We start from the raw sequence: 21,089 nt of genomic DNA, 5'->3' as shown, positions 1-21,089 counted from the left end.
CTTTCCATACTCCCAGCTGACTTTCCTCATCCATATAAACAAGAGAACAAAACCCAAACAATCTTTCTCTCCTTCTGGCTCTTGCCCAGTCTTCTTCCTCTTCTTCATCCCAAACTTCTGGAAGAATTTCATTACCCTCTCAATTTCCATCATTCACCCTGCTGCCCTCACTTCCACACCACTGCCGTCTGGCATCTCTCCTAACTGTTGTGCTCTGTACAGGCTCCACCACATTTTGATATCCAGCATAAGATGCGCATCTCTTATCCTACCTGGCTTTGTTCATTGCACAAATATAGTAGGGCCAACTGTGTGCCAGACAGAAAGCCTTGCCCCCATGGAGTTCACATTCTAAGGAGAGCAGCCTTGCAAACCCACATAGGTACATTACATAGTATAACAGGTGGTGTAGGTGCTATGGAGACAAATAAGAAGGGGGAGGGTGGGGACTGTGAGTAGTGCCACTTAAAATGGGGACGTTGCAGAGGACTTCACTGAGAAGGTGACATTTGGGTAAATACCTGACAGGGTGGCACTGCTTACTTGACATTCACCCTCTCTCCTTCAGTTTCTAAAGTAGCGCAACTTCCTGGATTCTTCTCCTTCTCTACTTGCTCCTCTGTTTTGCCTACTGCTGTCTGGCTGTAAATGTTGGTATTCCTCCAAGGTTCCACCTCTGTTTCTCCTCTCACAGCTTCAGGGCCTCATGGGTGATCTGGGCCAACACCACAACCTCAACTTCATTCCTACATTTGCATGACTCCAGCTGGTTTCTCCAGTCTAGACACCCTTCTGAAGCTTCAGACTTATTTCCTACTGCCAACTGGAAATCTGCATATACCTGAAGTTTAGCATCTCCAAGACAAGAATTAATTACCTCCCTCCTCCAGACTTCCACTCCTACAAAAACTCACAACGCTTCCCTAAATTTTCAGTCTTGGCTAATGCTCTTACCCTCTACTCAATGACCTTGAAGTCACTCTCAGCTTCTCTCTCTGCCACCATAAACTCCACAGCTAGAACCATCTTTGACTTAAACTCTCCCTCTTCCTCATCACCCTGTGACCACCCAAGTTTAGGCTCAACCATCTCTGATCTCTTCATCCCACTTTTTCCTCCTGTAGGTCATTGTTCACATTCTACCACTGAAAAACAAAACAAAACAAAACAAAACAAAAAACAACTCACACACACACACACACAGACACACACACATTTAAACATGATATTGCTTTGCTTAGAAACTGCTGGAACCCTGATGCCTATAGGAGCATCTCTGAATTCTTCTGATTGATATCTCAAACTCTCCAAAAACCCAGCATCAGTGTACTTTCTCAGCCTATCTTTGGCACACCAAATTCATTGAGCCTGAGTACACCAGATGTACCCTACCCCCCACCAGTCCCTGCCTTTGCCACGTCATTCCTTCTGCCTAGGATTCCTTTCCTCCCATCTCCAGTTCAAGCTTCCTCTTCAATGTTCTGCTCAAACCGGTCCTCTGAGGCCTCTGATTCTCCTCCAGGCCTCTGGGCCCCCACAGCACTGTCCACTCAGCTCTGCGGTCATTATATCTGTCTTTAGCCAGTCTCTGCCGCTGGACTTCCAGCAACTTGAGAGCAGGATCTGACTCATCCTTATGTCTCCACTGCCTGGACTGAAGCCTCATTCACAGAGATAAAGCGACAGTGAAAGTCTAAGATTTTCTTTCATGGAAAGCCTGTCAGTTTGATGCATCAGTGAAACACACACATCTACACACTATGGAACTACTCTGTAGTTGCTACCCAGAAAATTTTCATTTCCTAACCCTGCCTCTCCCAGATTCTTTCTGGAGCTATTGGCCAGCTGCCTTCTGTCTAAAAACTTTTCAGACTACCAGCACTTCCATATGGCTCAGTGCCCCTTTCCTAAACCCTGCAGGTACTCTTTCCATTATAGGATGCCACCACTATGGAGTCCTCCAAGACCGACTCAGGAAACTATTCTTTCTTTCAGGGACCATCAGCCCAAGAACTTAACCTACCTCTTATAATGGGCTGTGATCCTCTGCCCCCTATATTTGTGTGTGTATGCTACAGATATATGTCTGTATTGTCCATTTCAGTGGGTCATGAGTCTTGGAGGGCAGTACCCTTGCCCACCACTTTCTCTGGGTGTCTCCCAGTGTGCTGCATGTCCCAGATGCTTACATATTTGGAATGAACAAAAGAGGGGCTCTTGTGGCATATTTTCTATGCCCTATTTCCTGTCTGCTTCTCTCTACTCCATGTCTCTGTTCTTCTGGCTGAACACCTCTGACTTCTGCCCCCTACCCCAGTTTCTTCCCACAGAGGGCTCTCCATTCAACTCTGTTTCTATCTCCCCAGACCCTGGATGGCTTCATCTTTGTGGTGGCCCCAGATGGGAAGATCATGTACATCTCAGAGACAGCCTCAGTCCACCTGGGTCTTTCTCAGGTAGGTGAGTGGTCCACACCTCCAGCCTTCAATGCTTACAGCCAGAGCTGGAGGCCAGAGGTAAGGGGGTGGTGGTTCCCCAAAGCTTTTGTATGTGCATTTCTGGGACTGGAAATATCTCAGCTGGCAGGTCTGCTTCTCTCTTTTCCTCTACTTCCCTTATCCTTTGGCTTCCACCCTGAGCCCAAACAATGCTGTCTTTTGGAGTCTACCATAAGTCAAACACCATGGATGGTAGTTACATACCAATGCCTGATGTTTTTACCAGAACATTGCCGGGAAACTACGACTGTTCCTACTACCATTATAATTACTATTATATTATTATTTCCTCTCATAGATGAGGAAACCTAGCTTAGACTGCAGTAAGTAGCCAGCAGCAGAACTGGAATTAATACTCAGGGCTGACTCTAAAGTTCTGGCTCCTGTCCTCACAGGCCTGTAGACAGCCTGGTCCAATCTTCCAGCCCCACAAGGGTTGGAGAAGGTGATACCCCCCTCTTTACAGGTAGAGCTGACTGGGAACAGCATTTATGAATACATCCACCCAGCCGACCACGACGAGATGACCGCGGTGCTTACAGCTCATCAACCCTACCACTCTCACTTCGTCCAGGGTAAGGCAGTTGCTCGCCTGCACTACTTGGGTCCCTCGCTGCCACCGCCATTTGCTTCTGGCTTTTCCCCAATTAGCCAAGGTGGGACCTGGAGTCACACCAGCCGTCTCACATCCTTCGCCTCCCTCCTCCCCTCTCTCCCAGAATACGAGATCGAGCGCTCCTTCTTCCTCAGAATGAAGTGCGTCTTGGCCAAGAGGAACGCGGGCCTCACCTGCGGTGGCTACAAGGTGTGTGGCTGAGAGGGATGATCCTAGCAGCGTGTGGGGGAAAGTAGCAGAACCAGAGGAACTCGAGGGCGTGGGAGGGACATTTCTGAGTCCCTGACTGCCCCGAGGGCGTCCTCTGCAGGCATCAAAGCTCTGTCTGCCTGGGAGCACCTCAAGAGTTGTTGAACTTCCTGAACACTTGGGGACTACTAAGTTTTAAGACTTGGTTTCACTATCTGGGATACTGCTGGGCTGCAGGGACTCTTAATCTGGGGCTCATAATGGACCTTAGGGCTGTGTAAAACGTCTGAAATGGTCGGTAATTTTGGCGGATTCTTAGAGTTTACTCACAGCATCAGATTCCAACCCCCAGAGGGGTTAAGAACCAGAGCTTTAGCTCCAATTCAGGTTCCAGGGCCCCATGGGCAATTTTGATGAGTTAATGATGGCAAGGCCCATGCCTCTGTATTTTTACAAGCTCCCAGGTGAGTTCAGTGTGGCAGGATAGACATTCCTTGAGACACTTTGGAACACCAATAACTTTGGACAACTCAGTGCAGGGGCGTGGCCCGCAGGGCGGTTTGTGGCTCAAGGGAGTCACAAAATGTTTCAATCGCTTACCCACCTTTTTGGGATGTTTCCTGGCGGTGGCTGAGTCTCACCCCTTCATCCTCCTCTGCAGGTCATTCACTGCAGCGGCTACCTGAAGATCCGCCAATACAGCTTGGACATGTCCCCCTTCGATGGCTGCTACCAGAACGTGGGCCTGGTGGCTGTGGGCCACTCGCTGCCTCCCAGTGCCGTCACGGAGATCAAGCTGCACAGCAACATGTTCATGTTCCGCGCCAGCCTGGACATGAAGCTCATCTTCCTGGACTCCAGGTGGGTGGTCAGGTGGGAAAGGATCACCCTAGCAGGAGGATGGCCCTGCTCGGTGACCGAGAGCTCTTCCTCGACCTTCTGAGCCCATTTTGCAGATGAGGTGAAGTGAGGGCGGGCACCCAGCCTGAGAGGACCGTGTGGGGTGGGGGGCATCCCCGCATCCTGCGCTCATCCCTCGAGGATTGCTCTCCCCAGAGTGGCGGAGCTGACGGGGTACGAACCTCAGGACCTAATTGAGAAGACGTTGTACCACCACGTGCACGGCTGTGACACCTTCCACCTGCGCTGCGCCCACCACCTGCGTAAGGCGCCACTCTTCCCGGCACAGGACGTCCCTCGCGCGGCCTGGGGAGGGGAAAGGGCGTGATTTACGTCCACAGTAAGCGGTCGGGGAGGAGCCCTGGTAGCCGGGTGGTGGTGGTAGGTGACGCCCTTCCCTGTGGCTGCTCCAACACTGAGCCCCACCTTGTTTCCTTAATATCCGCAGGGAGAGTTTCTGAGTTTCTGGGGAAATTCCCCCAGGAGGGGTTTTATGCTCCCCACCTCCCACCCTCTGCAAGCCTCACTGAACATGGGAACGATAACTGAGGCTAGGCCGGCCATTTGGCTCATATGCACAGACCTGCTTCAGCTTTTTTTTTTTTTTTTAGCTTAATTTCCAGAAACAGGGAATATGAGCCTCGGAGTTCAGCTGCCCAGACGGTACCTTCCTTAGAAAATTGAGCGGAGGAATCCAATTTTAAGTGTCCCCCACCCCTTTGCTAATCTCCAGGGGCGAGAGAACTCGATGCAAATTCAGGGGAGAGACAATCCATTTGGGAACCTACCGTTTGTCTCTCCCTCCTGCCTGGGGGCAGTCATTAGGGCCCATGGGGGACCTGCACTCCCACCGCCAGGGTTTGTGTTTGGGCGGGCTCAGGAGCCGGCTCCTTCACCACCAGCTGCCTTCTGTCTTTCCATCAGTGCTGGTGAAGGGGCAGGTGACCACCAAGTACTACAGGTTCCTGGCAAAGCACGGTGGCTGGGTATGGGTGCAGAGCTATGCGACCATCGTCCACAACAGCCGCTCGTCCAGGCCACACTGTATCGTCAGCGTCAACTATGTCCTCACGTGAGTGCAAGTCTGGGACCTTCGCCCACGCTAGGCAACCCTGGTCTCCGAGAGGGCGCGGGCGGTGGGCACTGCTGGTTAGGCAAGGCTGGGGCCCCCTGGGATACCGCTTCTGCCCCCCCCCTCCCCCAGTGCACTCTGTGCTGGGAGACTGCAGCTTGAGCACTTTCATCTTTATGAAGAGGCTTCCCTCGTTACATTCTAGGAAAAGATTTAGGAGTTTTTCCACCCACAGTCTACATTTGCTTTCTGCTCTCTCTTTTAACCTTTTAAGCGAACTCTGCATTAAATAAAACTTAATGTGGCAGAAAGAAAAGAGAGAGAGAGAGAGAGAAAGAGAGAGAAAGAGGAAAGGGTAGGACGTACGGAGCCATTTATGGTTAACAAAAAGGACATCTGTTTCACTTTTTCAAATCTGGGTTTGAAGTTCTTAATTTTAACCAGAGTCTCCAATCAAAGTTACGAGTTCTGAGAGAGTGATTCTTAGGCTGAACCACAAAGAGGGTTTAAGTGACCAGGAGGGTTTGACTGTAACCTCCAGAAAGCCAAGGGACCCGACCCAAGGCTGCAAGTCTTCGCCGGCGCCCAGGCCTCGCGCGTTGTGTGACCGCGTCGCGTGGGAGGAGCCGGCCTGGCAGTGTCACCTACAGCCGGCCGGGCGGCCGCAGCGGCCGCGTTTGAGCTTTATTTCTAGAAACAATAATCGTCAGTGGCCCTCGGTGTGGCACTGCAGGCTGATCACGTGGCCTGGTGTGCGGCTGGTGAAGAAAGCGCCTTCTGTATAATGTTTGAATTGCCGTGGTTTGAAGCCTTTATGAAGAACTCTTTTGTGTGCACGGTTGCCTTTTTTTTTTTTTTTTTTTTTTTTGGTAGTCGCTGAAATTCTTGTGATTTTAGGGGACCTCAGGGGTTATTTACTTTGGAAGCATTGACACGCCCGGCACTTAGTAGAAATGCTATTTTCACATTAGGAAATTGGTTAAGGGGGTACTATTTGGAATCAGACTATCCTACAGGCCATGAGGACTAGATTCATTCCACGTTGTTTTAAATTGCCAAATTAAAAATGTAGTGCTTGAAAATATTATGCTTGGCAATAAGACTATTTACTCTGTGCCCTGTTTAATAAGAAAATTTAATTCAATAGACTTGGAAAAATGAATTTGGTTTAGATGAGGATTCAATATTCAAGAATAATAGCTGGTTATTAAGAGGAATCTTTTTTATTCCTTTCATTCAATAAATGGTATTAAAATAAACACTATTAGGTTTTTGTAATAGCAAGAAAGCTGTGGATTTTAATACAGAGCAGAAAAGATACAAGTATTTTGGGTATCATGAAACAAAACCATCTATTTTATGAATGCAGTTTTTTGTATTATTAAAATAAACGTAAGAGAAAATGGCAAAGCATACTTCATAAAATAAGCCACTCTGTGAAGCAGAAGTATTAAAGAGTGAAAAATTATGTCTGCTTACCACGGAGAGGAAACGGACATTCTTTAAGAAGGCGCTTTGTATGTCTGAGACATCACAGGCATTATACATACACTCTGTTCTCTGGTGGGTGCCTGTGGTTAGTAATCATTTTTTATCAAACAGCAGGGTATATAGTCACACAGACCCATACAAATGATCAGAATGCAAGTTAGACCTCCCAATGGGTAAGCTTAATTTATGTTTGGAGTCATTTTGGAATATTCTGTTTTGTTTTCCGGTGGATAAGTGTACTTTTCTTCTGCTGTTGGCCATGTCCTTCTTCACTTCACACACTTCTTTAGAGCTGCAGGATTAGGCTACCAACTTTACATAAGATTAAAAAGATGTAATGAGGATAAGTGATTTACAGAAGGAAAAATAGCATGGCTCATATTTTTCTAAATGTTTTATACCTCTGAATGAAAATAGAAATAAACAAACAGAAGCACACAAGACAAAAAGCTGAAATTGATTACCCTTTTATGAGTCTCAACTTCAATTCTTTGTATAAAAATTCTTAGGACGATTTTTATAGCTGCAAATGTGGAAACTGCCTTAGATGAAATGCCATCAAGTGGCTCTGTGTGTGTTGACAGGATTTTCATAATGAACAGGTTGCAGTTTGTTTGATGTGTATATCACACATCTGGCTGGAAGTTACTAATTTACATTGTCTTAGCAAATTAAATAGATGGCTATTGATTCTCTATGGTAGCAGTGAACTACCACATACATTTGTTTTCAAGGCTAGTTCTCTATGAAGCCTGAGAATGATAAGTGAATTCTTTCCAAATATGCCACCTCAAACAATGTACTTAAAACCACAAGCCCCCCAAATAATTTGACAGGCCAGATGTTTTCCAAATTTAGACATTTTAATAGCATACATTTTGAAAAGATTTTCATATCATGGAAGCAGAGAGAATTTTAAATAAGCGTTGGTTAAATGAAGGTATATTGATGGAAGCTACATTCGTAAGAATCATTTTTCAAATTTCCTGATGATAAATTTATTGTTGAAGTTAAAATATGCCTAGAAATACTGGTCATCATTTTCTGACAAAAGCGATGATGAATATAAATCTTTGGTAACCTTGTTCTAATAAGCACCTACAACTGCAAATATAAGGATTTAGAGGCGGGTGATTCTTTTACCAGCCTTTGTATGACCATCATACAAAATGTTGGCATTCTGAAAAATCTAGAGAGGAGAAGAAGAGACTATGATTAAATTTTTGAAATTCTCTTACCTTTTCTCTGGGTGCTTGAGGTTCCCAAAGCTTATATAGCTTTTCATGAAAACTCAAAAACATAAAAACAAAACCCAAACAAACAAAAAAACTCCTTTCAAACCAAGACTAACCAGTTCATGATTTTCTGTAAGACATAACCTGTTAGCTTTACGTTCCACATTAAAAAAAAAAAAATTCTTACAAATCTTGAGTGCCCACAGGCTTCGAAATATTTGTTAAGTATGACAGGCCCTGCTCCCTGATTATTTTCAGGAGTATAGATGGATGGAGGTAGTGTCTGGTAACAGTGAATGTTGGGGGAAATTCCAGAAAAGTATGGACAGTACAAGGAATACTGTGTAAAAACTGAGTAATTGTCTTGAAATCATATTTTCTTGAGTTTGTTTAACTAGTAGTATTTATTATTCATAGCCAGTTCAGATGGAAAACATTAGTACTTAACGCGAGGAAAATTGAAAATGTGGAACACCCAATAAACTATGAAAAGTAATTTCTAGAAAAGAGTCTTGATTCTTTTTATGTTTTTAAACTTAGTATGTTATATAAATAAAACTTATAAAATCTACTTTTAAGAATAAACCAATGAAGTATAAACATCTCATTTTAAAATATTTAAAAACATTAATTTTTCAAATATATAGAAGGCTGAAAGAATACTACAATGAATATCCGTGTACACATCATCTATAACAGAAGCCATATTTGTTCTGTCTCTTTCTACCTACATGTATGTGTATTTGTATGTACATGTTTTTCTCCACTGAATTATTTCAGAGTAAGCTACAGACATCATCAGACTTCACCCTAAATAATGTTCTCCTATGTAGCCACTGCATATTTATGATGGCACATTTAAAGGGTTCAAAATTATTGTGTGTAGAAGGTTGCAAAAGTATACATGAGATCTAGTTTACTGACACCATTAAAAACAATCTGTCACCAACATTCATCAAGAGCTCACTGATATATGACCTTAGTTAGGTTGACTGATGATATTTGTGAGCGGACATCTGTGGGATATAGTTGTAAAAGTTAGCGTATTTTAACCTAGACTTCTAATGAGAATTGTAAGCTAATAAAATTCTGTTATTTTTTCTGGAAAGTAAAAGAGAGATCTTGAGAGTGATTTGGTAACTTTGGAATCAGACAGATTTAATATCTTCAACCATTTTTTTTTTTTGGAAAGATGGCTTCTCTGCTTATTTCCCAAGTTTAGGATGGAACATTCTTTTGGTGCAAAATCTCACATGCTGTTTGAGAGTGATTCACTGAACACATAGAAGGGATTCTCTACATTAAAATTTCTATGTCTGTGTTACAAAGAGCAGAACAACAAAAAAAAAAAGACAATTTGCATTAGTGGTTTATGTAACACTTACTATCTACTAAATAATCCTTTGAATTTGAAAGTTTGGGCCAAATGCCAAAGGAGACATACTTCCTTCGTGTGAAAGAAAACAAAGGGGTCTTTGTATTATAATTATTGCAGGTCCTATAATTTTTGTTTTTCTTTGTATGAAACCATTGTATTTCCCACAATTAAAAAGAGTTTTTAAGTCTTAACATATTCTATGAATGTAAAGTCAGATGTACCCTTATCACATAGCAGCAAACATTAAAATATGCTCATATTAGCATGCTCTTTAAAGTATATTAATAGTGCTGAGTTAATTTGACATTTAAATTTAAAAGTATTTTTTTTATTAATTTAAAGCCCCAGTGATATTATTGTTAGTACTACCAGGAAATTTTAGAAAACGCTTTTTAAAAACTTGACCAATTATATGTGTAGTTATAAAAATAGGTTTTATTTTTCTGATTAGCAAAAGCATTCTTTCATAGTATAAATAATGTCAAATGAAGTGCCTTTTGACTTAGCAAGCTATGGCAAAATATAAAATGATTTTATTCTCATGCCTTGGATCTGTGTTACACTTGTTGCATAGATTTAATTTTTTGATCATTAAAAATAATAATCATGCGCTAATGTATACCCGTAAATTAGATTTGATCCTTAATTGTGTTTAATCTTTATTATAATAATATTGAACGTTGAAGCCCCAATTGTCCTTTTCAAGTGATCTTTTAAGTAACTGAATCATTATAGAGATGAATTGAAGACACATTTGTATGAATGGTAATTTATAACAACTGAAGCTATTAATAGTAATTAATAGTGATTTTACAACTACCAAAACACTTTATTAAAAGAAAGATCTGGGGGGGCGCCTGGGTGGCGCAGTCGGTTAAGCGTCCGACTTCAGCCAGGTCACGATCTCGCGGTCCGTGAGTTCGAGCCCCGCGTCGGGCTCTGGGCTGATGGCTCAGAGCCTGGAGCCTGTTTCCGATTCTGTGTCTCCCTCTCTCTCTGCCCCTCCCCTGTTCATGCTCTGTCTCTCTCTGTCCCAAAAAAATAAATAAACGTTGAAAAAAAAAATTAAAAAAAAATAAAAATAAAAATAAAAAGAAAGATCTGGGGTATTTAGTCTGTTTTGTAGTACATAGTAATACTAGTACTCGCTTATGTAATACATATAAAAGGATTTCATATCCTTTTTACTTATTGTAATTTTTTAATCAAGATATTCTGTATTTAGTTTTGAATTCATTGTTTATGTTCAAATTTTGTTTTACTATTACAAATGCTAAATACAGCATCATTACAAATGCTAAATATTTTTTTCAAAGTGCTGTCACTTTCATTACATAGTTTGCTCCTTTGACAGCTCTGTACAGGGTTCGGGCAGGGATTTTCCAGGTGAGGAAACTGACATCAGATATGCTAAGTAAGTGGGGAAGCCAGGATTAAAGCCTGGGATCTTGACTCCTACTGTATCCTAGGTTCCTCTGTATTGGGGTGGGAGTCAGGGAAAGAGGGATGGATTTAAATGGGTAAGGCCTGTAGTATTCAGCCCACCCAACTTCTGGATAGGCTTTCGTCTGGTCTCATTATGGAAGATTAAAAAGCTGCCTCTTTGTTGCTGCTTCACAAATATCTTCACAAAACAGATATTGACCATTTGGTGGTTTAAAACTAGCAACACTGTCTTCTCAAGAACATTCAATTAAGAATATATCTTTTTTTTTCCTTAAGTCTCACTAAGAACATTTTCATTTTGTAAGAAAAAATGTGGCCTGCAAACATTTTAGTTTTCCCTGAGTTGCTTACCTTTAGATTTCATAGATACATTATTGCTATTACTAATTATTTCATTTCTCCAACCAGATTTAATATTTTATGTTTTTGTTGAACAAATGTGTTAAAACAAATTTCTGCTCTCATTGTGTACCCTACAATGGGTTGGCAAGCTAGGTCATCCTTTTTATCAGCTGGGACACAAATTACCTTTCATGGCAGTGGGCTATTTCCTAGATGGTATTCTGTGTTTGAGGGACAATGGCAGGAAATGTTGTCCACTGGGGATTCTGTTGGTGGGGGATGCTAGGGATGAAGGGCCTCCCAGCATGCTCTGGTCAGGTGTGTCATCCTCTGGCCCTTTGACAATCCTGCTACCTGGCTGCTTCCATCTCCCCAGGCCTCTCTGGCCTCCGCACCTTTCTTTGTTGTTGTGCTGAGGGCAACTGAGTCACAGGACCTCTTTTTTAAAATGTTCTTAGGTGGAGACCACATGGTATGTGCTCAGTGATGATCCTGACCACTCTTCTTTGGCTGTTGCAAGGGAAAGAGTTCTGATCTTTGAGTCATTTCATAGAAAAACGTGATCATTCCCTCATTGGAGGTGGGGATATACATGTTACTGTGAATGGACAAATTCAAGTGAAGCTTTACCTGAACTTCAGAAAAATATGTTTTCATCTTCTGACTTCATCTATTTGCATTGTGAGCACTGCTAGGTTTGGTTCAAGGTGTGGATATGTGTGTGGATGGGGAGGATTATGCATATATTGATAATTTAGTAAAAGGCTGCACTTATCCAGGGCTTCCCTCTCTGTTCTCTGTTCCCACTGGCTTGTGACATCTCTCCAGATGAGCAGGTAGTGATAGAAATTTCATCTGGGTTGAAGGGCTGTACCTGTGCCTAAGCTGTCAGGCAAAAAGGATTGGTTGGAGTTTAGGTGACACCTGGAAATGCCTGAGTACCTGTCAGTAGAGGAATTTCACAGTCTGTCTTGTCTGAAGGAGTAACTTCCCCAGTTCCTTTCCCCTGTCTTAGGCATTCTGAGGTCCAGGGAGCTGGCAAGGGTGAGAAAGGTGGTCTATGGTGATGGCAGGGCTAAGGGGGATGAGAAGGGAACTTACTTTTATAGGGCCTGGCTGAGTCTGGGCCATCTGTGTACCATCTGTGACTTTTACTCTGAGAGGCTATATTGAAGTAGGATTGTGATTTTGTTTTTATGAAAACCTACAGTATCATTTGAAGCAACCTGAAGGAGCAAGGTATGGGCTTTGGCGTTAGAGAACTCTGGGTTTGAATACGTTTTACTGCATAATAGCTATGGGATTTTGAGCATAGCTGTATTCCTGTGAGCCTCTGTTTTCCCATCTGTGCAATCAAGATATTTGAACCCACCTTTTAAGGACTGAGGAGGATTATATGAGATAATGTATATATAGCACAGAGTGCGGCAGACAGCAGATACTCAAAATAACTGTTGTTATTAGCTCTTGATAATTATGTGATGTCACCCGAAATACTTTGAAAAGAGAGGAGTGGTTCCATTTTTAACTTGAATTGCTAAATCTTCAAATCCACAAATTTAAGTATTTACCTTCTCCCCCCTCCAGTTCCACACATTTCTCCAAGCATTGTGCTCTTTGTGGGTGGCTGTTTCTAGTTTGGTTAAGTCGCCCTATTTTTCACTGCTCTCACTGTGTACCCTACAGGTAGTTGTGCTTTGTGCTAGGAGGAAAGGAAGCCAATACTTATTGAGTACCTTATTTGTCCCAGGCAAAATGGAAGGTGCTGTACATGGTGCTTTACAGGGAAAAAGAAAGTTCTAAGAAACCAAGCTTTTATCCAATTTCTAAAGTTAATTTAGTTGGAACCAGTGTTTTGTCAACTTTCCCAATGTCAGTAATTATAACTTAAAGTGAATAAAACATGCAACACTGACATTTTTGATGGTGTGCAGTCTATTCCCCTTTACTCTGTGTGTACTAGGTGTGGCTGAATCAACAGTGTTTCAGAGAGTATGGCAAACGGCAGTTATTTATTGCATGAATACATGAAGCAGAGGTCTTTGCATCTCTCGAGTAGTTTACAATTTAGTTGGAACTAAATATTTAAGAACTCAGATTAGCTCAGTTCAAACTGATATGGTGCACTTGGGCTATTTGTTGCGAGCACAGAATTCAAAGAAGCTTGAATGGTGGAGCTACTAGGGAAGGGGGAGAATTTAAGGGTTGGAAGCAGAAGTAAGGTCTTTTGAGATGGAACCGTGACATATACTCATTTGTCTCATTGTTGTTTTCTTCATGAGAAAATAACATAACACAATTAGTTTCCTCTTCAAATTAGATTCAGCAGTGCTTGTCTCACTGTTCTCATATGAGCTGGGTTTTCTTTCCTTCTTTTACCTTTATACCCTGAACTTTTTTGTTGGAACTGAATGTGTTTCATCATGAATGGAAACTATTTTCTCTAAGCCTCTTACCTTTCTCAGATTAGTACTGGTATATATTTTGAACATGTTCACCTAGCCTTAGTTTTATATATATATATATATATATATATATATATATATATACACACATATGTTTATATATATGACTATATATATGTTTATATATATTTATATATACATACACACATGTATACATATATAATATATACATATACATACATATAATATATACATATATAATATATACATGTACACATATACATATATTAGCATCTAAGCATAGAACACAGTTTTTAAAGTTTTGAGGATGTCAGTATTCTGAATGGAATGTAGAATGTTATTGAAATGAATACACAGTGTTGCCACATGTATAATGGTTGTATTTCAAAATGGTTTTTAGAAAGCAAATTTAAGGTACACATAAGGAACATCAATAGATTGGAGGAGATGGGGGTGCAAAGAACCTGGCTCTTAGGTTCTAGGTTTGCAGGGCCAGAAGGCCTCCTCAGTGCTGTGTTTGATATCATTATCCTACTGCTCTTAGAATATGATGCAGTCTAATCCCTAGACTTTTTAGCTAGATGTTTCAAACCCTGATAACCAGAGGAATGCATTACAAGGTACTTGTAAAATGAGATATGAAATGAAATATCACTACTTTATTATACATCATAGCATGTTAGTTAAGACTTGGGCTATGGGTGTATTGCCTATTCAGATTCCTGGGCTGCTACTGGCTATCTCTGTGGCTATGGATAAATTGCTTAACTTTGTTGCCTCACTGTTTTTTAATCTGTAAAATGTGTAATGTGTAATAATAATATCTATTTCATAGAGTTGTTGTAATCATTAAATGAGATAGATTCTTGGCCCTGTGCCTGACACAAAGTAACACCAAGTAAATGTGAATTATTAGGGTGAAATTATTGCAGTGAAATTAGATCAAATAAGTTCTTATTTAATTTCCAATAAACAAAATAAATGTCTGTGAGGCTGAAGGAGGGAAAGCATGAGTCTTAGGAAGGCAGAGGGATGCCCAAGAATGAGAAATCAGCAATCATTCTGGTACATCTGGAAAGGATTGTTAGATCCTACTTCCAATGATTAGGACTAGTAGGCCTTGAGGCAGTCATAAATGTTTTCTTGAGCACCTATTAGGTGTCAGGCACTGTGCCAGGTTCTGGAGATATCAGAATGAATGAGACAGCGTCTGCAGGAAAAGGAAATAAGTGCAAGGACAACCTCTACCCCAGCTTGACCTCCCTATGGGCTTGCTGATGACAGGTTCTTTCCTGGAGGGGAGTGTTTCCATTCACAACTAGAAAGAAGCAGGCCCAGAGTGCCTTGGCACTGTTCAGGTCAACCCTGGAGAAAAAGCTTGCAGGTGTGCTCAGATTCCCTGTGGTTAGATGGTGGGGAGGGAGTGGAGACAGTAAGAGGAGCAGAGCTGCTGGGGAGGGCTGTGCGAGTGTGTGTGTGTGTGTGTGTGTGTGTGTGTGTGTGTGTGTGTCTGGGGGTGGGGGCGTGAGGGGGATCCAGACTGGCAGCAGAGAAACTGGCTGCAGACCAAGGAGTCCATCTTAACTCTTACAAAATCGCTGTTTCCCTGGGTGGAGCCTCTGCATCTCATTAGGTCAGCCAGAGAGAGCAGCTGTGTGTGCCAAGGTGATTTTTGTCCTGTTGGAATGATATTGAGCTGCGTTTTGCTCTGCTTTGAATGGAGTTTTTTTGTGGGGTTGACTTCTAATAGGATTTGGAATCTTAGTTTTAAATGGAAGAATCACACTAGAGTCAAATAGTCTTTGTACATTTATTCTCTTTAAAAAAATGTTTCTAGTGATTTTTAGGTTTTTGTAATATTTTAAACTTTTCTCTTGTAAAGGGTAATCTCACGGCATTGTTGCCCTGCCCTGGAGAGACGGGGAGGTGACTGTCAGCTGCAAGTGAAGGGGGGGTGGTGGGAAGGTGCTCTGTTTGCTGCCATATTTAGAAAGGTCAGGGAGTAAGATTCACTCACATTTGAAAGACTGCTATTTTGTGCCAGAGGCTCCAAGAAGCCAAGTCATTTAGCCAATATAACACAGCTAATGAGTAGTCATGCCAAACCAGAGACAGGACTCCCAAGCCCACCTGATTTCCTCTTTGGCCTGCTGTCTGTAAGTTGGTAACATTGTACTAGGGTGAGTCGTATGTAATTGCCATTTCTGTGCATTAAAGCAGTTCGATAGTGGTGATTTCCTGTGATTCCACCTAATATTTGGGAAGTAATGGGACATTTTGAAGAGATTTTGCAAAAGTCTATGGATAGTTTGCTACAAGACTTCAATATGGGGTCTCCACAAAGTGACCCAATTGCTTCACAGTTTGGGTGTGCTCAGAACCCAGTCAGCTGCCATGCAACATGCTTAACCCCTTGGGCCCAACACCATGTCCCCCTCACCAGTTTCAGCATCAACAGTTATGATATTTTCGCAAAACAGCAATCCGTAAGTATTACCCATGGAACACTATTTTATTTGGAACGTCTAATATATTACCAGGATTCAAATGGACATTGCTGTCTTTACTGGAAGGGTATTTCTCCTTTGATTGATTGCTAAATGGCTAGAGCTTGTGAAAGGATCTCTCTCTCTCTCTCTCACTCTCTCTCTTTTTCCTGGGGATTTCTTGTTCAAACAGAATTTGTTGTATCCACATCAGTAAAGCCGTGCTAACATGGGCTGCTGGCCAGATCGTGGAAATAGCCTCATTATATTGAACTGGATGTCATAATGGTACCCATTAAGGTGGGATTCTCTCTATGTTTGTACTTTTAAACCCAAGTCCCTTGCCACTTTTTTACATCTCTCTGAGAATAGCAACATTCTCTGGTAATGCAATCTGAGAATGTGCTGTCTCTTGCCTCCTCCCACTGAGAACCATTACAAAAATAGAATCCCTGGTTCCGAGCATTTTTAGGGGTTATGGCTTGCTGCTGCTCCTCAGTCATTCATTTTACTCTTTGCACTTGTGATGACTATAATGTGTTCTGGTGGCTGAAGGTAAGAACCCATGAGATGTACTTCTTTCAACACTACCATTAATTGACATTGGTGTCCAAATATACGATGGGAAAAGAGCAGCTTTTTCCCCCCCAAAAAACTAACCAAATGCAACACAGGGTTTTTCATTTTAATTTTTATAAGCTGTTAAGAGACTAATAGTGTTGAAAGTCATAGCATTTCTATTAGCTGTTGAAATCTTACTATAGGCCTGGCAAAGTGAAGCATGTGTTGTACTGGATTTGGGTAATGGAATCCTGCAGGGTCCCAGCTCAGGAATGCTGGACGGATGAAGCCCACAAAGCAGAGGGCAGAGTGCATGTCTGTTTCATTCCTCCAATTAGAGTAAAGAAATAACAAAATGCAGGGTAGCATTTTATTGTGAGGGATAATTGAAAATCGGGGGGGAATATTTAGATACGCTACATGGTGTTTTACATTATAATCTCTTTTCTATTTGTGTCTCTTCCCAATGGACTCAATAGGACCTCCATTATAAACAAATCTCTATCATTAGAATTAGCTTAATTTCTGTTGCTATACTTAAGAGGATAGTAAGAGATGTTGTAGAGTGTAGTCCTCTCTTCAGCAAATGGGATGGTTTTTGCATTCACCCAGAGAGTATTTCCCCAGTGCCCACTGGGTGCCAGAGTCTATAGGAGGGTTAATGGTGTTACCAAGACAGACAAGGTCCCTACTCTCATGGAGGGTAAATTTTAGTGCGAGGAAATAGACATTACTTATAAACAAATAAATATGTCATACAATGTCAGGAACTGAAAGGAAGAAATCAAGCAGGACAAAGAGATGGGAGTGGTCAGGGAGGGCCTCTCTGAAGTCTCCTGAATGAAGGGAGGGAGGCAGCCATGCTGAGACCTACAAGAAGAGCATTCTCAGCAGTGGGGAGCAAATGCAAAAGCCCCGAGGTAGAAACCAGCTTGGTAAGTAAGTTGATGAACAAGAAGGTCACTGTCACTGCAGCAGAGAGAAGGGGTGAAGGAGAGCACAAGAAGCTGATGCTAGAATAGGCAGGGTCAGACCATGCTGGGTCTTGAAGGCTTTGGGAAGTCACTGGAGTTTTGAGCAGAGGCATGGCATGAACTGCTTTAAGCTATGAAATGGTCATCTGGATGGGGTGGAAAATAGGCTTTGGGAAGGGTAGAGGGTAGAGGCAGGGAGACCAGTTAGAAAGTGATTACAATAGCCTAGGTGAGGGAAGATGATGGCTTAAAGACAGAGGTAGGGATGAAGGGTCAGATTCAGGATGTGTTGAGGGCAGACAGCTGGAGTTTGCAGATGGATTGGATATGAGCTGTGAAAAAATGAGGAGTCAAGGACAGCATCTGAGTTTTTAGCCTGAGTAATTTGGGTGAATGGTGGGAAGGAGCAGATTCATAGGCAGGAGCAACAATCAAGGGTTGTGTGTGGGGATATTTAGTTTGAGATGCCTGTCATTCATTTGAGTGGAAATGTCAGGCAGGTAATTAAATCTGGGTGTCATGGAGTGGGGAGGTCTGGGCTGGAGATTGGGGGTCATCAATATGAAATTTAAAGCCAGCAGAGTGCATGAGATCCCTTGAGAGTGAGCAATAACTGAGATGCAGCCTGTAGACTAAGCCCTGTAGCTCTCCAGTGTTATGGGATCTGCGGGAACAGGCAGTGTCCCCAAAGAGACTGAAAGGAAGTGAACAGGGATCAGCATGCGAGTAGTTTGGTGAGATATGCAGTAAGGCTGTACCCTGGGGAAAGTGTGAAGTTTGTCTTTGGAACATCCCCTCCCTTTTCAATGGCAATCCATCTTGTCTATGGTACCCTTTCACCTGATAGCTTTAGTTTTTCTTATCCAGAATAACAACTGCTCTGGTTTTCAAAGTATGGCCCCTTGACTGGCAGCATCAGCAACCCCCAGGAGCTTGTTGAAAATGCAAATTGTGGTCTGTACCCTAGAATTACAAATGAGAACTTCTAAGGGGTGGGGCCCAGCAAGCTGCATTTTAACAAACTCTTCAGGGGCTTCTAAGCCACGTTGAAGTTTGAGAACCATGGCTCTAGGGAAAGGAGCTGAAAAAACTGAATCAATGAAAAATAAGGATGAGGCTTACTCCGTTAACCTTTTCTGAGCCATCTGGCTAAAGCCTAAGAAATAAATATCTAGCAGTAGATTTTAAGCATAAACCAGTAGACCATTCTTGAGACATCTTTGTGGGGACCAAGGAAACCTCTCAAGCCACAAGTCATAAATTCAGGCAGCTGCCTATTGTATCTTTGGTAATGAACTCTACTGATAACTATATATTCTGTGTAGTATTATACAAGCTCTCTGACTCCAAATATGAAGGCAATGAAAATTTTGGCATTTTGGTGGGCAATCCAAAATCTCTAATGATAAATCACAACTTATTTTAAAATGTTTAAAGTTGTTGAAACACAACTTATCTACCAGACAATTTTAAATAATGCCTCAATAGCAAAACAAATAATAATAATAATAATAATAATAGCAGAATGTCTGTTGAATTGTGAATTTTTATTCATAAAATACATCTCAAATTTATTTTAGCCATTTAAATAATGGAGTTTAATGTATATTTAGTCAAGCATTACAGTAGTAAGGGCTTAGGGAGATTAGAAATAAATGAATCCAATTAAAGAACACGTCTGTGAGATTTGATATGTCATAGGTATGAATGAACTGTTTGCACAGTAACTGTAAAGAAACCATTAATGATTAACTATCTAGAAGAGGTTTAATCAAGAATAAATGCTATAGGACATATTTTAAAATATTTAAGTTAAACAAATGGAGATTTGTGCCTTTGAAAACATCGTGCCATGCCATCATTTTTGCTGTGTTTTTTCCTAGAGAGTTCAAAGCCTGAGGTTCTACTTTTCTATTATCTGCAGGAATGCCAGTGCCTTTGTGTTGTGTAGAAAAGGGCAGAGCTCTCAAAGGTGCCATGAGGTGTGGCCTTGCGGGGTCTCCCCACTGTATGTGGGAGAGTTTTGGGGACACTTTGGTCTTGAGTACAGAATGCAAATTTCCCAGTGTTGTGGGGAGATTATTTGTTTGTGATGACAAGTATTTTTTCTGTTCCAGGAGTTTGTAAGCAGTTGAGAATAGGAGGTGTGTTCTTCTTACCTTCTCTGCCAGTGGCTAGTTTTAGGGTTTAGGAATCAGTTTTGTATGGGTCTAAAGAACTGAGTGAGAAAGCTACTCCTGTGAAAACAGAACCTTAACCAAATATAAGGTGTTAGATAATGGGTTCCCCCATCACTTATCTACCTTAGGTATTTAAAGAATTCTAAGGGGAACATATATTTGAAAAACAGCAGTTTAATGAAATGACAGTGAAGATTAGGGGGATGGACACAGAGGGTGGGGAGGTGAGAAGGAAAAGAGAGGCCAGAATAGCATGTATGAATTTTTTTTTTTTTTTGCCTTTTTCCCCCCCCCCCCCCCCAGAAGTGCATTGAATTAGCAGTCTTGACTGTGGAAAAGGAGACTGGCATTTTAAAAATTTATGCCTTTGGTGAAAGAGGCAGCACATTCTGCATTGATTTGTTCAGATCTAACTTTTAAAGACCGACACCTCCCTAACCACCCCCCACCTCACCAACCTCAAGAAAATAAGAAACAAAAAAGCTATAAGATCAGTAGCATTTGGAACCTAGATCTGTGGGATTTACAAATACACCTAAAATTTAGTAGCTATAGATATAGAATGAATTTTGGAGCATAAGAAAATAAGTTTTTCAGAACAAAAGATGCAGTCCCGAAAGTAGGGTTACTCCATTTAAACAGTGACAAATACGTCATCTATAACTCGCAGGAAACTAAGCCGTTGTTAGAAACTACATGGCAAGACTCTTTGTTTTCAATTGTAAGTAATAATTTAAGTTATATTATTCAAAGAAGGAAACAAAGTCACATAGTTCACATGAAAGCCTTCAGAGACAGATAATTCTGTAAGGTAGGAAGGGTGGAAAATAGATTAGAAAGTAAGTGAAATATATAGGCACCAAGAGAGCATATGGACATTTGGACATTTAAAAATTATAAATGGTGTTCATGAGAAGTTGAACCTATGGGAAAAGAAATTTAGTGGTGTTCTCTCCTCTGTAGTTTAATAATATTCATAGAGAAGACACCCTGAAAACACAAGGCAGAGAAACTGGGAGCCATTTCAGTTGGAGGTGAGAATACCTGAATTTTGCTCCAATTAGAGTTTCTTTTTCAAGAAATATTTTTCTGATTATAAAAGTCATACATGTTTATTATAGAAAAAATTAACAATATACAGAGGTATAAAGAGAAGATAAAGAACATGTTTAATCTATTTTCCAGATATTCACTATTGACATTTTAATTTTTTGCCTCCCACTACATGTATATGCATATACAGTACATATTAATTTAAAGAGATCATTTTTCATTTTATCACTAGTGTTTTTCAC

General features: G+C 41.5%; 1 protein-coding gene across 3 annotated transcripts in view; it reads left to right on the top strand.

The window, feature by feature from the left end:
- Positions 1-21,089, top strand: part of SIM1 (SIM bHLH transcription factor 1) — a 70,413-nt gene that overhangs the window by 12,156 nt on the left and 37,168 nt on the right. For 2 of the 3 annotated variants that reach the window (XM_040474256.1, XM_040474258.1), the window contains 6 exons: positions 2,367-2,456; positions 2,965-3,073; positions 3,218-3,303; positions 3,965-4,164; positions 4,360-4,466; positions 5,128-5,275. In XM_040474256.1, coding sequence (XP_040330190.1) covers positions 2,367-2,456; positions 2,965-3,073; positions 3,218-3,303; positions 3,965-4,164; positions 4,360-4,466; positions 5,128-5,275 — 740 coding nt within the window. The remainder of the gene's footprint in view (positions 1-2,366; positions 2,457-2,964; positions 3,074-3,217; positions 3,304-3,964; positions 4,165-4,359; positions 4,467-5,127; positions 5,276-21,089) is intronic. The other variant, XM_040474257.1, reaches the window with a different exon arrangement.

Source organism: Herpailurus yagouaroundi, unplaced genomic scaffold, assembly GCF_014898765.1.
Source record: "Herpailurus yagouaroundi ecotype Mexico unplaced genomic scaffold, PumYag 139, whole genome shotgun sequence".
In the NCBI taxonomy this organism is placed as follows: domain Eukaryota; kingdom Metazoa; phylum Chordata; class Mammalia; order Carnivora; family Felidae; genus Herpailurus; species Herpailurus yagouaroundi.
This window is presented reverse-complemented; position numbering and strand designations above follow the sequence as displayed.